General features: G+C 40.5%; 1 protein-coding gene across 1 annotated transcript; it reads left to right on the plus strand.

The window, feature by feature from the left end:
- The first annotated feature begins 38 nt into the window (after positions 1-38).
- SNAP29 (synaptosome associated protein 29) lies at positions 39-9950 on the plus strand. The gene is made up of 5 exons (XM_080355598.1): positions 39-456; positions 1973-2169; positions 2872-2957; positions 4034-4138; positions 5822-9950. The coding sequence occupies exons 1-5, from the start codon at positions 238-240 to the stop codon at positions 5977-5979; spliced, it is 765 nt and encodes a 254-aa protein (XP_080211724.1). The 5' UTR covers positions 39-237; the 3' UTR covers positions 5980-9950.
- Positions 9951-17737: the final 7787 nt, after the last annotated feature.

Here is a 17737-nt window from a genome sequence, read left to right on the forward strand (position 1 = left end):
GTTCCTCCCGGCAACCGCCGGTCCCTCAGCTGTGCCTCGTCCCGCCCCGGAGGGGGCGGTCTGGTGGCTCCGTGCAGCGGCGGCCTGCGGGCGGAAGGAGCGGGAGAGACTGCGGCCTGAGGCGGCGGCGGGGCGGGGCAGGACAGGCCTGGCTCGGTGTCTGTGAGGAGCCAGGGTGGGGGCGCCGTCTACCTGAGCCGCTTAGCGCTCCCTTCGCGGCCCGCTGCCGGCGGCACCATGTCGGCCCTCCCGAGGAGCTACAACCCGTTCGCCGAGGAGGAGGATGAGGAAACGACGGCCTGGCCGGCGAGGGGCGGCGGGGAGGCGAGCGCGGCGGAGCGGCAGCGGTCCCTGCAGCAGGAGGTGCTGCGCCGCTCCGCCGCCACCGCCGACAGCACCGCCCGCTCCCTCTCGCTGCTCTACGAGTCCGAGCGCATCGGGGTGGCCGCTTCCGAGGTGGGTCGGGGGTGGAGGGCGGCGAGCTGGGCGCGGAACCGTCTCCTTTTCCCCCAGTGCCGGGGGCTGCCCTGCGCCTGCCGCCCCCGGGAGGCGTGTCTGCATTAAACCTCCGGAGGGGGAAGTTGTTTTCCTCTGTTTCCCCGAAAGTCTCCCGAAACGGCTCTTTTTAGAGCTATTAAATGTTTCGAAGACAACGTATTCCCCTGTGTTATTGTGGGCTGCTTTTCTGGGTGGTGACAGTTTGGTTTTTTTGAGGAAAAAATCCTAGTTAAACCCTATCTATAAGATACTGAGACTAGGACTTGGCTGTGTTTTCAACTCCTGTTAACAATTCTCACTAAGTTTTATTAACAGTCTGTATACCTGTTTTCATCCAACTAAGAAGTTTTTGGCAGTTGTCTTTTTGGTAGGGCGTGTTAGTTGCTTGTGATGTGCTCCCTTCACCCCGATTAATCATTTCCTTCATTCTTCTGGCCATGTTTCAGAGTATTTATGCTCAGAGCCATGCCTCATAAAGGTCTGTCCCTTGTGTCACCTGCTAATGGGATGTTTCCTTCAATGTCAGTGATGTGATTGCCTCAGTTAACCTGAGAGCACCCACAAGCTGCAGTAGGTGCTTCTGCTCAAGGGGGTTTTTGGTGCCACTTCTGCAAACTTGCAGCCTTGTGGCTTGTGTTGTCTAGAAAAGCATGAAGGAGCGATCAAGAATTTAGGCTTAACACAGGGCTCATGGTCAATCTTGAACTGTATGTGTTTGCTGCTTCATTGAGGGGAAGAAAAGTGTATTCCACTGAAGTTCCCTGAAGTTTAGAGAGAATATGAACATAAGTTCTTTGTTTTGCATTAATGTTGGCTGCAGACAACTTTCCTGCTAGAATTAATCTTTGGATTACTTTGGAATAATGTTTGTGCTGCTGAATTAAAAAAGAAAACCCATGATAGTACATATCAGAATTACTAAATCCTGCACTGTTAGTATCAGCTAAAACATCATTCCTGCAGTACGGGAAAATTCTGTTAGCATTTATTCCCTTTGGTTGTTCTCTTTCTAAACTATCAGGATCATGCCATTAATGTGAAAATAGTATCCCTTCCCAATGAAAATGTCGTTCTCAACTAGAAACAGTTCTGCTTGCTCGTTTCCTTGCCATAAACCTTTGCATTTTCAGTACATCACCCATCTGATGCCCTGCTTGTTCTATCAGGAACAGATGTAAGTGTCAACCTGACAAAAGGCCAGTACATAAAATTCCTTGTTGCTGTTTGTAGCAGGTGTCAGGAACCTGACATTGTGTAGTGCTGAGGATTTTAGAGCTGGTTAATGCTGTGGCTGACTAGCAACTCTTGACTTAAATGCCCTGGAGGAAGAGGAGTGAGTGAAAGAGCAGTATTTAGAAGTAATCTACACAGCTGAAGGAACTGTCGTTTTTCTTTAGAATATCTGTAAAAATGTTTGATGTTTCAGTTTATTTTGGCTTTATTAGCTTTTTTTTTTTCTGTCTGTATCTGTTAGGAACTTGTACGTCAAGGAGAGGCCCTGAAGCGCACAGAACAGATGGTAGATAAAATGGAACAGGACTTGAAGACTAGTCAAAGGCACATAAATAGCATTAAGAGTGTTTGGGGGGGCTTGGTAAACTACTTCAAAGCCAAACCTCCAGAGAGCAAGCCAGAGCAGAATGGAACCCCTGAATATTATGCTAACAGTAGGTAAGTACAATAAACATTTTACTCGAGACTGATATCCCACAGCATCTCTTGAGATATCACCAGAAAAACAGAACTTAAAATAAAAGATCTCTTGATTCTGTCAAGCAAACTCCTGATTTGGTGTCTAGCTCCCGTGTTACTTTGAGAAAAATACTTGTGTTTTTAGTGGTAAGAATAACTTTGTATTTGTGGGAAATTAATGCACAAGTATTATGAATTATCATACTTACTTCAGTATTGTCAGGAAATCATGATTTGTAGCATTGACATGGTTCCATGTATGTTTCTCTAGCTTCTCTTAAAAGCTGCAATTAAAATGATTTGCTTTGAAAGTGCTGTGTCTTACAGCACTTGTCTTTCTTCAGCTGAGAAATTCACGTAAAGCCTGGTAGTGCTGCACGGATTGATTTCCTTCCCTCTTGCTGCGTCCTCCACTAGAGGACAGCACTAGGTTGCCTCCAAGATGGAAGATAGTTTTGGTTTTGATATCAAAGTTTCTGTATGCTATTTGCAGCACTAAAGCAACCAGTTCTGCTTTCACTGAAGACAAATGCTTGTACTTAATTTTAAAGGAACATTTTGGATCAGGTCTAACAAATTTGCTCTTTTTGCATAAATTGTTACCTGTTCTTATTTAACAGATTCAGTATTAAGCCTGTGGGGTCTATAGGAATGTTTTATTTTTCTTCTCTTTACTACCAGATTAAAGGAAGCTATGATGTCTAGTAAAGAACAAGAGTCAAAATACCAGGAAAGTCATCCAAATTTAAGGAAACTAGATAATTCAGGTTTGTTAACTTTATTTTACACTGAATGTCTGTCATCAACATAGGGTGAACCTGCAGAGTGGTGAAGGCAGAGACCCTTCAGCCTGCCCAACTGACTGCATTGCTGCCTAATGCTTGGAGACTTGTATCCCAGCTTTCATGGCTTTGAATTCTAGGGAATTGTTTACCCTAGAATTCATTATACCCATGCTGAAGATGTGAAATATTTTACTTGCATACACATTTTATTTAACCCTTCCTGCAGGGGGATTTATGCTGACAATATATCCACTAAAGACTTTAAAATCACCCAGTGCTTATGTTTGCACAGAGGACACTATAGCAAAGGATCCCCACGGTGTGTAGGCAGCATTGTCCTGTGTTTGCCAAAAGGTTCACTTGTACATGCAGAGGGTCTCTGTACTCCTTTTTAACCATCACTTGTCATAGTTTTCAGATATGTTTTCCTTCTTGTTTCAAACATGGACTCTAACCCTCCATGCTGAAGTCATTACTTGATCCGCACAAGGGAACGTTCAGGGTTTGCTGTTGTTCCCCAGTCTTACAATGTGTTAATGTCTGTGATGATTTTTGTGTACAACGTGACTGCTCCCTCTTAAAATGAGGTTCAATTATTTAGTTTAGTAAGAGTGAGAAAGCAGCAGGGTGTCCTTATAGTTGTAGTTCTGTAAGTAAAGAAATACTTTTTGGTAACATTGATTTCCATTCCACTCCACATAAGATTAAAATTCTGTCCAAAATAACTCTCTGGTGGCTTGTCCTGGCGAAGTACTCACTGCTGGTGGAAGTTACCAACCTACCTGCTTTCTTGGTTAAGTTGTGGGTTTTTTTCCTCAAATACTCAGTGAAGCTACAAAAGGCAGCCCAGAATAGAATAATTGTAGCTTAATAACTAGTCATCTTGAGGGGTACCCTATAGGTAGTGGTGTCAGACTGATTTTGATACTCACGTTAATATGTTATGTGATTACATGGCAGCTGTGGTCAGACTTATTTTTAATAGCCCTTCAAAAACTCTAAAGCCTCTTCTTACTAACTTTTTAATTATTATAATCTGTATTTTATACTCTTAACAGACAATGATTTTGGCAAAGCAGATTTAGTTTCTTCAGTGCAGAGGGATTCGTATCCGAAGAACCAACAGCTGCGAGCTTACCACCAGAAAATTGATAACAACTTAGGTGAGTGAGAAAATTGAAGCTGTTTGATGTAATACAATTTCCAGCTTCTGGTTCTTAAGCCATAGAAAATTACTAAGTAATATATTGCCAACGAACAGGGTTTGTTTTGTTCGCATGGGAAATTTCATCATTAAAAAGAAATAATAATTTCCTTGTATTCTGGATTCCAAAACTACCTACATGGCAGAATCACGTTTGGTTGAAACATACATTATTTGTATGGTCAAATGCTGCAGCATGTCTGTGGGTCAACTACTTGCAAATATTAATAACAAATCTGAGTTAGAAATGCTTTTCACCTGAAACCAGCTGTAAACAAACTGGGTAGGACGCATGGAATACTATAAATTTGCTGTGGAAACTGATGTGCTATTGGCATCAATGCTTCAGCTCTTCTGCAGCATGGTTGTGCTTTAGAAATAGATTTTGAATGGCCCCTGAGCAAAGAGACCAGGGAGAAAAACCCCACACCAGAAGCATAAGTCCTTCTAGATCATGTATTGACAGTAAGAAAAATATTATTATTAGATGTGAATATGCCAGTAAATCTCTGTCATTTGAATGAGGAAATGGTGCTGATGTATCCATAACACTTCCATTCAGGATATGAAACTGTTTCTTTGAATCATCTTGTTAGTTGACTGGAGTATCACTGGGACAAGCAGGCTTATCTATCCCTTCTGAAAAGCTTTATTAAACAGGTATTGGTAATATTACTAAGGAAATACTGCTTCAGATTAACATCAAGATTATACCAGTGTGGACACTTACTCCCTCTTTGTCTAAATCCTACCACTTACATTGAAAGATGTGTTCAACTTCACTGACAGCTAAGCTCAGATATTAAATTGTACATCAGTTTGGACCCAAAGAATTTACAACTGTGCGCAGCTTTTGAAATAAAAAATGTTTTGTAGAAAATAGAATCAAAAGGCACTAAATATTTAATTTGTGAATTTGCTGCATTTTTTAATGACTTCTAAAAATCATTCAGCTGCCTTTCTCTTCCTTTGTTCTGTAGCAGATATACTAAGTGCCTCTTTGCCTACGTGTCACTGTTTAGCTGACCTAGAAAGAAGAGATTGGAAAGAAATTGGAAAGCAATAGATCAAAGAGAAAGAGTCAATCATAAGAGTTAGTAGAAGCACATTTGTTACTCCCAAGCTGTGCAAATCCTACCAGCCTCAAGAGAATTTATACCAATCGATCATCCAATAAAATAGTTTTGTTATTGCCAAATTAGAAAATCTGGAAATTGGATTTTTTCATCTGTATTGAATAATTAATGGCTTAAATCTTCAGTGTATTGATGATATCAAATTGAGGTAGTGAGCATATTGTGTGTATTGAGCTGAGAAAATATGTAAGATGTACCAAATGTTCTATCATACATTTTTTAAAGAAAAGTAAAAAGCATGTTATTACAAGGTGTGTGATTTTATAAAGATATAATTTGGTTTTAAGCATTTCTAGTTAACTTGTAATGGAAAAAAGAAGGAAGCAATTATTTCTGGTAGTAATGCAGAAGCAGTGTTAAAATATTGGTGCTCCCACTACTCAAGAACACAGTAACTGTCATCTTCTAACCCAGGGTTTTGAAGAAGAGAGAATATTGGTAGTGTCCATTTAAACAATATGCATTATACTGCTTTGATTCCTTATGGTCCCTCTCTTTGTTGACAGATGAGATGTCTTCTGGGTTGAGTCGTCTGAAAAACCTAGCTCTTGGGCTGCAAACAGAAATAGATGAGCAGGATGATATGCTGGATCGGCTAACGAAAAAAGTAGAGACACTAGATATCAATATTAAAAGCACCGATAAAAAAGTCCGACAACTTTAAAGTATTTTTAGCATTTTTTTTGTCCGGTGTCAGTTCTTCCTTGGATGTCTTATCTGAATCAATCTCTTAAATCCTGGACAAAGTTGGTTTGTTTTTTCTGATACGCTATTGATTTTGTCATTAAAATTTCATAATCCTAAGTGCAGCATAATACCTTAAGTTTCTTCTTAATGTACATGGGAAAAGCGCACGTTGAGTGAACTCTCTCAACACTTGGTAAATGCTTTTGTGCTGGATACCCTGCTCGATTGTGTAAGTGTGTCATGTGCGTGGAGGAATTTGCAGTCTACAAAGCTCCAGTGTCCTTGGCCTGGGAGCTGTGATGAGAAAAGTAACTACATTTTGCCTGTGTTTTGGGGAGGGGGCAGGGGGAACAGAGTGTGCTTCTTTGTTCAGAACAAATGTTGCTAATTCTGTTTACCTACAGCTATTTTAAATTCTGAAAAAAAATGCTGATTTCCAGCTGTAAAAATAATTCTAAGTGACTGTTCTCTGGCATTTCTGGGGCTTAAGGAATGAACTGTTCTATGGAAGTTGTGAAATATCAAGGGTGTCATGCAGTAATTATAATATCCTGTGCGTGTTCCCTTTACTAAGATGACTTTTCCCACATGCTGGATCCATGAACTGTGGTAGCTGTTTGGGTCACTAAATGCTATCACCTTTACAATGTTTTCAGTAAAGATCTGAGGGTACCTTATGGTCTGCAAGAAACACTCATTGACAGTGACCCAAAAAGTCTGGGTAACAAAATCAGGACTTAAATGTATATGCTTTTAAAGACTCTTTTGTAGAAATTGTTACCATCTGCATTTATATTTTCTGCTCTTTCTCAGCTTATTCAGTTATTGTGGTTATTTGAAAAATACCTTCCATTTTAGAAATGGAGAGTTGGTCTGATACTGCTCAAACAGATCATAGGAGATCATTCTTTAATGTTTATTTTGCATGTCATTATGGACTCAGCAGCTGCTGCCTTTTCCCACGTAATGCGACTGGGTTTAAAACACTCAGCTATGGTTCAGATACTTGTGTGTTGGCTTAGCAGGTGTGAAGAGTTCCTGCAGATGGAGAAAAGCTCAAAAAATGTTGGAGTCTTCCAGATACAAGTTGGGCCTTACAGTTTGTTTTGTTCTTTTGTATGTGTCACTGTAGAACAAAATAATTACAATTCCGCTCCCACCTCAGGACATGATAATGAGAACTTGCTGTCTTCAAAACAAGTAATTTGGGTTTGGAGAGGCCAAGGGATGTGTGTCAGTGTTGCAGCGCTCGCTATCGCAAATGAGGATGAGTGGCTAATGAGAGATAGTTACTGTTCTGAGTTGGTGCCACATTATCTTATGAACTAAAAGAAAACCTTGATGTTTAGGGCTATCAAGCTTGTATCCTCCAGAAACATCACATTCCTACTGTCCTGGTTCCTTTTTTAAAGGGATTTGTTACCTTGAGCTCACTTGCTACAAAGTGCAGCTGATTGTTAAGGAGATAAAAGAAGACTTGAACCTTTCTTGGTTTGCTGTGTCTGCTGAAAGTTCACTTGCAGAAAAACAAATCGCTAGAAAATCCGCAGTTCTTGGGCATAGTATTGTGGAAATAAAAATATTCCTGGGTTTACTAGCAAGGTAGAGCTGTGAATTAGATTTTAAGTGAATTAGATTTAAGTTTTATGTTTATGTTTTCCCTTATGTTACTGATGTCATTGGTTTCAGTCCCTAAAAAACCCCAGGCATTTTGCAGGGACATAAAACTACAAGAGCTATTGAGTCCCTTTAATTGCCTTTTAATTTGCACTTTGTCTCATGCTCATTTGGAATCTTGAAAACCTCATTAATATCAATGTATCGCCTGTTTGGGTGTATACCATGATTAATTCTCTTTTATTCTGTTAGAATATTTATGAATAATAAGATTTTATGTCTTAAGATGATTGATATGTTTATTTAGTTAATGATACCAATCATTAGTTTTCAAAATGTTAATTACCTCAGTGAAGGAAGATTGGAATTTTGCTTATACCTGTTTTAGTTTATTTGGCTTTCTGCTTTTAATGAAAAGGGTGAAAATAATTGTATGTTTTCTTATCCCAATGCCGTTTAACAGAAGCATTTTCATTTTGAAAAGGATTTAGAAATTCTGTGAGAGAATACTAAAAAATTGCATAGTAGTTAATGGCATGACTTGTAATGTGAAATCTACCTTCACCTGTATGCAACTACTTCACAACTATGTTTTTTCCAAAGTAAGACTTTGGTAACTAGGATGTTATGCTGAGACTTTCTCCACTAGACTATGGTCAGTGGAGGAAAAATGTAGCTGGGGATTTAGTTGTGTTATGTGTAATAAGTGACGTGGAGCTTGAATCCAAACAACTATGGTTGATTTAAGAGCAAAGTGAAGTTGTATAAGCCTTATCAGATGTGTACTGCATCCTGGATAGCTTTGCCTTTAAAAACACAGGCAGGGAAGGGGAAAAACAAATCCCTCTTTCTGCTTGGAGACCCTTTGTGATCCAGGCAGACTGGAAAACTGGGATCTCGGCCATGTGAGAGCTTTGCAGATGTGTCAAACTTCTCGTGTCTTCTAACAGTCCCATGTACTGGCTCAGAAACGTATGTCTTTGCTTGTGCTTTTCTGCTCTGTTTATTGGTGGGTTTTGTTTTGTTTTATCTTGTTTAAAGGCTCATTTCCCACACCTCATGGGAATAAATGAATTTGGTACAAACTGAATTCCCTTTCTCAAGTTAATACAGATGCTTTATGCTGATAAAGAGCTTAAGTCTAACTGACATGAGGAGACCACACTGTTGTGTAATAGTGTGGTGTGGGGTTTTTTTTTGCTGGTTGGAATAACTTTCTATTGTGCAGAACAGGGAAATGCAATGGAAAAAAACACACGAATTTTGCCTTTTCAGGAAATGTCATTTAGCATGTGTAATGAAGGATTGAAGTAGCTGTTCTTACTATTTCCTGAGATAAATAAGTTTTATTTCTTCTTGGATACTGTTGAAAAATATACCTTGTACAGGGCATAGGACTTTCAGAAGAAATTTAATTTACACTCAAGCACTAACTTGATAAATTAAATGATTTTGCCTAAATACTCTTGTTGGCATAGGAAACGGGTGTCCTTGCAGCAAAATAGCTCTGGTTTATTTTCTTCTTATTGGTGTGAGTAGAAGTTTAATATTAAAGTCAGAAGAAGATAGCCCCCAAAACATATATTTCAAGTCTTCTTTATAAAAGGACATTTTCTTGCTGCTTAGGAAGTTTGCTAATAAATTTCGAAGAGCTGTTAAACACTGGGAAGCAGCATAGCTTTCCTAACACAGACATAAGACATACTCTCAAAACAGCAAGTGAAAAACAAGTGGGAATAAGCAATATCTGACTACTAGAGTCCCAGGTGTATTAGATTGTAAAATTTCCTGAGCATTGAATGAAATATTGCAACAAGTGATGTGTAGCTGAATTTTAGTCTGTACTTCCAAGTCTTGTTGGTGTGCTGAACTCCGGCTTAATGGAATTGTTGGGACACTGCATGGTGTCAGGGGGTTTTTAATGTGTGAAATTCATCTGATATGTTTTGCTGCCTTTGTGGTTTTTGTGAAGTGATGTCATTTGTTAAATGGTGAAATAGAAAAGACTTTCCACCACTCTGCCTTCTGAACAAACAGATTTTTGTAGGCATTTTTACAAGCGTAACATAATTTGGAGGTTATGTGTTAATTTTTACTTTGGAATATATGTGGCTTAATTTTTAAAATCACAGGCAGTGATTTTTTGTGTCCGTGGCATTTTTTAATAGTACTTTAATCCTCTGCCACCCAGATATAAGTTTTTATACAAATCAAATTGAAATATCCTTTTATTTAAATGCTAAACTGGACTGTGGTTCAGCAATTCAGGAGATCAAATGAAATGAGTGTTGAATGGTAAAATGGTCAATAAAGGCGCTTATTGTTAATGGAGATTTTTGCATTTATTTCCCGCATTTCTTTGATTACAACATCATTGACACTTATTTTCCACAATAAGACCTGTTAAAATGCTGGATGTGCTCTGTTAAGTTTGTGCCAGAATGGAAATAGTTTTGCAGCTGGTGGGTTTTCTGGGACTAAAAGGAGGGTATTACATTTCTACTTGACTCTTGAGTAGATTCCTTTAGATCCTGAAAGGAATGCGAACAGGCATTTATTGTCGCAAACCTTTAACTTGTGATCATAAAATAAATCAAGATGTTGCTTGAAAAGTAACCTTGCTGTAGTGCTTGGTTATCAGGAATATCATAAACTGGATTTATGCATTAACAAAACAGGCGAACAGGAGGGAGAACTTCACACAGATCTCTTTATGGCTGGTTGGGAATTTCAAGCCCCTTGTGTTTCCTCAAGGACTCCCTTGCTTATAGCGTGTTCCTGCCTTTCTGGGAAACCAGAGGGCAAAGTGGAGGTAAAAGATGCTCATGCAAGTATGTAAAACCAGGCAGAGCAGGTGCTGTTGAAGGGAAGGACCCTCACTCTTCTGCCTGCCTTTTGCCCTCTTCCCCGCCTCCGTGGAGAGGTTTGGGTTTGGAAAGGAGCTCTACCATTGTTTCATTTTGCTAGGTGGTTGGTTGGTATCTTTGCTTCCAAATAAATCCATTGCATATTCCTGAAGTGGGAAAATGTTAAGAACTGCATTTGGGCCAGAACTGGGGGCTTGGAAAGGCTCACTTGAAAGAAAGCAGGGAGGTGCCCCACAATAAATAGACTGCCAAATCAGGAAGATCCCTGAATGCCAGGCAGGGTTTTCTAAATACAGTGACTTTGGAGCCCTGCCTCAGCTATAAAAAGTCTAGATGAGCTGTGACTTTGCTGTTGGCAAGGCAGAACCTTCTAGAAGATGGGCTGTCAGCTCTAGCAGTGGATATTTTTGGGAAAACAATGGCCCTCCTTGGCATTTTCCTTCTAGATGACCCTTTTTCCTCTATCTAAACTGTAAATCCATTAATGGATAGCAGTCATTTGCCAATGGTGAGCTCTGCCTGCGGGTCAGCACTCTGAAAAGCCACTTGAATTTCTCTTGCTTGGAAGAAGAAACCATTGCCCAGCTCCGGTGTGTGTGTGTCTCAGCTGCCCAAGGTCAGCTGGGACAGCAGCAGTGTTCAGTGTTCCACCAGGGCCATGCTGCATTTAACCCTTGAGTGCAGAAAGCAAGCGATCCATTGGGAATGTGTGTGTGGATTAGCTGGGTGCCTGTCAGCCCTACAGAGGGGGAGGTGCTGCCTATAAAAATTGATTAGTTAAGAGCAGGCATGTTAGAGCTGTGAGGAAAAATTATGTATCTTAATTATTTTCCTTTGGTTTTATTCAAGACCATTTCTTACTGACATTATGTATCTTGTAAAATAGGTAAAGTCAAGCCTCTTGACTCCTGGCTTTTAGTGTCTCCCTGCATTCAATCAAGCTATAACCTAATTTTGTGTCACTGAACATTCCCTGTGCCTTTACCAATTGCTTCCTTTCTCTTTCACCCGTTATATTCATCCATTCTCCATCCTATGGGAAAGAAATACGGAATGGAAGAACTTTTCTTCATACGCTTTCATTGGTTATTGGCGAACATGAAAAGTTTTTATTTTCCTTAGCCATATCCCTCAGCAATTTCATGTGCCATCCAAGCAATGCATTTATTACTGAAATTTGTGTGATTTAATAATTTCCTGGCACTATGATTCCAAAACATGTGGGAGGAAAAATGAAGGATTTTTCCATATCCAGATGTTTGTTTTATTGCCTGAATCCTCACTCTTGACCCTTCTGAATGGCTCTTTGAGCTGCATTTTAGCTGCTTGTCCAGCTCAGTGAGTGAGAAAGATGGTGTGGTCAGACCACGGTGGGAAGGAAGCTCATTCTTAGGAATCCAAAGTACCTCACTGCTCTAGCATTTTTAGCTTTGAATTTCTGGAGCTGTTTTCTTTTCCACAATCTCCATAAGCTAAATAAACACTCTTTTCCATTGCCTGCTTTACTGATCGGTGTTTGAAATGCAATATTCCGGCCTTACTCCGCACTCAAGCTAAGCTGTGCTGCGCTGGGTTTGCAGAGGCAGCCTGCCAGAAGCCTGGGGGCTTCACCTGTGCCCAAGTGAGGTGAGATGAACAGCACAACCCAAGCTGCTCCTCACCATGGGGAACAACAGCATGGTACTGGTTTCCACGTATCATTGGACTGCTGCAGTCAGTTGTAATGACAGAACGATGGGGTTGGGTGCATTAGAAGGCAAGAACTCAGAGCCTTAATTCGAGAATGTACTTACTGAAGAAATAGGTCCGTATTTATGGTGAGTGTCACATAAAACCATTAAGGTCCCTTATATCTGCAGTGAGAGGCACATGTCGATGTCTCACTGAGTCAGTCTGGCCATGTTACAATCTGCATGAATCTCCAGGGAATGTCTCTGCTTCCGTGGGTCTCTCAAGTGTCAGGGTTATGAAGCCAAGCCCTATAAGAACAATTTTCATTTGGTATTTGGGAGAACCATTAATTCCAACTTACCCTTCCTCAGACTAGTGGTAAACAATGGAATTGGATAACATTTGTAAAGAGATTTGTTAAGCCTCTACAACCTTGTTACATACCTGCCCAAAAGTACTTAAAATGGACTTAAGGGAGAAAACTTCTGTTGATAGCCTCAGGTGCTCTGTTGTTTAATTGTTCAGTCATTTGTAGGCCATGCAGTATAACAATGTGGTTTTATTTTGCCTCTCATCAACTGCTCTGCTGTTTTAGTACTTCTGTCTGTACTATGGAGTGACTGGAAGATTGCCAAGAGAAGTAAAGTCTGTGTGTGAACAGCCGGGAGGGATAATATGTAAATCTGGTGGAAAAAGGCAATTAAAGGCAGTGTCGAGATATAATGGAAAATAGACAATATTGAGCCTCCTCAGAAATATCAACATAAACAGCAGCTACTGTACAATGTCCCTGAAGTGAACTTCATTCCTTTAAATAGCTGCATTCTACAGAAAACAGATGGATTATGAAATCTGTGAGTAGACTTCCAGAAAACAATTTGGTCTTCAGGAACATGTCCATGTTGATGTTCAGCATATCCTTCTGGCACAAGGGCACAAGATGCTGCTTCTCCCTGCTGGTGTATTTACATGTTAAAGAGAGAAGCTGGGAAGTTGGATTACATGCAGGCCAAATATAGCTGAAAATAATACCGCATGTCGTATGTAACTATGAATGGAAATGAATAGAGAGGAAGTGATATCTGAGATAAGCAGTATAATAAAAGCTGTTTTGTTGCCTCGTAACTCAACAGCTGAGGAGGTAACACACCAATAAAACAGATCAGGGAGCCTGACTAAGCAGAGGGAGCCTGTCGGTAGCTCACCAGAATCTTGGGATCACCAGCAAATCCAACTGCATTTTTTTACAAGAGTGGGTGGACTGGGAAGGGACAGCCCATTCCAAAATGTTTAACTTTGTATTACAAATGGGGATGGGTTCAGGCTGTGTTTTAATCCTGTGGCCTATATTTTACCATCCTTGTTTTGGAATAATTAATCAAAAAGCTCCAGAGAGTTTCCTGGATTTTACCAGACACTTATACAGCCATTTGTTTGCTTGCTTTGTGAATGAGTATGATCAGTCACAGCCCAGACATAGCGAATCAAGCTCCTGTTTGCAGACACAAACTTGGCAATATGTGTTAACTTGCATATTCTTGCATCAGGCAACACATCATGTGCTGTCTCAGTTGCTTTCTGAGCTGGAAGAGAAACATGCAGATATTTAAGGATCTTTGGGAGGGCTCATGGAAGTGAATGTTTCTTAACACTAAACTTGTTTCTCTCAGTTCTTCAGTTCTCTTCTTCCAGTATAACCAGAGAAACAAAAGAGCTGCTTATTATTCTGAACAGTTACGTTTCAGTCTTCATGAAATGGATAGAAACACACAAAGATGAGTCACTGCTGATGTGCCCTGGCTACAGAGCCTTACTTGATCCAGTATTTTAAACATGTTCACAGTAGACTCTGGTTGAATCAGAGCAAATGGCTTGTGGAGAGTTAGGATGGAAGAGGGAAAACTCTGACACTGGGACTGGAAATCATTCCATTTCTTCCTGGATGCAGTGTTGTGCGGTGCAGAAAGAGGCAGGCAACCAAACACTACTGCATAACTGCACCTCTACACATTCTTTTCAAAATTAGTACTTTATTAGGTCACATTTTTCCATTATGAGGCCCAAAAATCTGCAAAGAAATGTGACCACAAAATGCTAAATGAATGGTTCAACTAGCACTTTGCGTGCTTCCCCTTCCATTTTTGCGTTTGCTGAAGATACTCCGCGTACCTGAAACAGCACGGTTTGCCAAAAATCGATGTCACTTTTTCATGTTGCAGGGCACCCCGCGGGTCTTTAGAAAAGCAGGAAGTACCAAGTACTCTTTAAGTTCAGGAATAGCTTTCTAAAAAGACAGGTATCTCTAGAAAGGTAGGATTGTACATTCCCTCTGGTGCTTGTTAAGGCTGCTTCTCTGCAAGAGGTTTTCTCTGTGTATTTAACATCCCTCATCCCAGTAGTAACAGTTCCACTGAAAGCCCTGGCAAAAAGGGCACAGTTGTCTTAATCTGGTGCCATCAAAATTTGTTATAGTGACAGGCAGCAAAAGTGCTTATATGTTGCTTCTGTTAGTAGTGGTAGGAAGATTTTAAAGGTAATTCAGACATTTCATTATAAGGGCTTTGAGCATGTACGTCTGTACTCAGTTACATTTTATTCTACCTCAACCATCTTGCTTGTTATTTTCTCAAGAATCTAAAAGTCGCACACATGTATGGTGGTTGAACCTCTCCAGGTTCAAACAACCTTTGTGTTGTGTTTGTCTTGAAAATTTTAGTTAAGACTGAAGTTCCAGAAAAGCCAGTCTGTTATATTCAGGTTATGTATGTTGTTAAGAACCATGAAATGCAGGGAAGTTCCATTAAAACCTGTTCCACAAACAATTCAAGACAGAGGGAGCCAAGAGTGAGTAGGAAAATTAGGATGACTTTTATCTTCAGCTTCCTGAAATCCTGCAAGCTGATAGAAGAAAAACAGGGTCTTTGTGTTACCTAAAATAGCATGACATTGTCTAATAAAAACCTGGTTTTGAAAGGGATAACATAGTTCAGGAAATAATGGTGTTTTCAGGAGGGGATTTCAGAACCTATCTTTGCAGTTAATGCAGACCTCCCCATCACATATGGCTGAATTTGGCCGATGGTCTCAAAACTTTCTATGGTGGGGAAAAGGAAACTGGCAAATGCAGGGAAAACACAGTCATAAAACACTTGTTTCCTTCTGGGGCTGGGGGAATTCATAGCTTATTAATTTAGGGAGTGCTTCTTTCCAGGATTAAGAGAAGGGGAAATATATTGTAAAGGTCTTATAGAAAATTAAAAGTCTGTTTATCATCTGCATGGTTTACTACTATACTCTAAAATGTAATGGGGTTTCTGCTTTTCTTGGCTATGTTCTGTTTCCTGGGTAATATAATAATGTAAAGAAAATGAACACTGAGGTTTCCTTGTCACAGGTCTGATTCAAAGGAAATAGCTGAAAGGCCCTAACAGTCAATATATTCGGCATATCCTAAATCACTCTATTAATTTGGGATTAGAAAACATTCAGCCTTGCTGTAGGACAGAGGTAATAACCAGAAGACCCCTTCAGGTCCTTCCAGCCTTCTCCTCTGTGTTCTTTTCATGCACACTCAGTAGTTATTCTCCTAAATGGTATTTAACCACTCAGACTACTTAGGCTAAGATTTTACGTGGTCTATTTACAAGTCTAGCTTGGTTTCTGTCATTCCAGAACTAGTGAAAATAGCAATAGATGCACACTTCATTTATATTAGCTATCTCATTTCTTTTCATTACTTATATTTTCAAATCACATGTTCACCCTCTATTCACTTGATGGATGAGTTGCCAAAGAAAACACTCTGGAGGAATTCAGCTCCTAAAAAGGTTGACGTAGCAAGCAGCCCTGACCCATCTGTCATGATTTTGAAGACAGACGTTGACTCCCATGTCCTTTATCCTGCTTTGCGTCACCGACCAGCAGACCTCTGTTTTTACAAGGCTGAGCTGGAGGAGCTGCGATTTCAGCTAATATATATTGCCGGGCAAATAACTCGGCATCTGTGCTGCAAACCTTGGAGAATACAAGTGTCCAGAGAAGAAGCAAACAAGCATATGAACACACAGAGAGCGTGAATGTCAGCGCACCACACAAAGAAAGAAATGGTTTCTTTAATGGAAGCGCCTCTGGGAGGAAAGACAGGCATGTTGTTTGCAAGTTACAAGTAAATTATGTATCATCATGGCATTAGCTCAGTGGGGAATCTGAGGACCTCCAGCTTGCTCTACTGCTGCCTCTAGACACTTGTGTTCATTTTCACATTAAATGCCATCAGAATCTGTCATCTCCAGCAGAGCTTTCCATGCACGGGGAATACAGGATGGGACTTCACATACCAAACTAAATTCATAAAGTGACCTTTTATCAAGAACATGTCAGGAGTTAAATTCACCATATCAGGGGATTTTCTTTAAATGCTAAGTGTGTACAACCACCTTCTCCTGCCAGAGAAAGAACTAGAGGGAATTTAAATATTAAACAGTTACACATTAAACAACTCTGCAACAGAATAGTTGCATTTCAAATCATCTCTTCAAAAACATTGCATTTACATTTTTTACCAGTCTGCTGTCAGCAGCTTGCGCAATGACTTACAAAAACCACAGAAGAAACCCTTCCAGAGCCTCAGAGTGCTTTGTGTGGCCCAGAGTTATGTGTTCAATAATAAGAAGAACAGATGGGAAAAGGAGAATTGAATTTCAGGAGAAAAGAACATTATTTGGATGGAATTTTGCACTAAAATGGAGAATGGCTGCAGGACATGTACAAGGAGTCAGTTCTGGATGGGAGATGAGGAGAGGAGACAGTTCTTGACTCAGCAGTGAGGAGCCTGTTGGAAGGAAAGAGAAGAGACAGAGGAGGAAAGGGGAGGGCTCCACCGTCTCCAGGAGACAAGCTGGAAAGGAGTCCAAGGAGTGAGGGTGTGGTTTGAAAAACAAGGAGTTCAATTTCAAACTGGATCTTGAAGCAAACAAGGCAGCCAGTGAGGGCCTTGAGATGCACAAAACGACAAGTTTCTCTGAACAAGACCAAATCGTAACTTTTGGAGTTGTTGTGACACTCTGCTGCGCCACAACATCTTGGTGCTGTGCTGCCGACACAGCATTCCTCAGGTGCGCATTTATCTGGTGCAGAAAACACGGACGCTCAGCCGACGCCACCTGGAACAGATGCAGATCAAACGTTCTGTGTTCGGTGCTGTACCACACGCACCAGCTCTTGGGCAGTTTGCAGCCATCGGCCACAAGGATGTGCAAGTCCAGCCTGCAGGCTCCATCACTTGGTGCTTTACTCGGGCAGGTCTCCCGCTGTCAGCAGGGGGACACTCTCGTACAGACCAGAGTATGTGCTAGTGCCTCTTAATTTATTTTTTTTTTTAATCAAAACAGTGAAGTGGCCAAACATTTACAAGTTGAACAGTTTTATAGTTAAATGGTGATTAGAACTGATGTTGTGGAGCACGACTGAGAGAAACACTTGGGCAAAATGCATGTTGCTTTTCCAGTGAAGCTTCCTTGGCTGATTCTGTGGGAAGAGGACTAGGAAGATGTACAACACATGTCACATTTTTCCATGTAA

This window comes from Nesoenas mayeri (genome assembly GCF_963082525.1).
Source record: "Nesoenas mayeri genome assembly, chromosome: 17".
Lineage (NCBI taxonomy): Eukaryota > Metazoa > Chordata > Aves > Columbiformes > Columbidae > Nesoenas > Nesoenas mayeri.

Bases quoted from the DNA above. Each gene is read 5' to 3' on its own strand.
- SNAP29 (XM_080355598.1), top strand. From the start codon at position 238: ATGTCGGCCCTCCCGAGGAGCTACAACCCGTTCGCCGAGGAGGAGGAT. The intron at 457-1,972 runs GTGGGTCGGGGG...TGTATCTGTTAG, and splicing joins TCGGGGTGGCCGCTTCCGAG to GAACTTGTACGTCAAGGAGA. The intron at 2,170-2,871 runs GTAAGTACAATA...CTTTACTACCAG, and splicing joins GAATATTATGCTAACAGTAG to ATTAAAGGAAGCTATGATGT.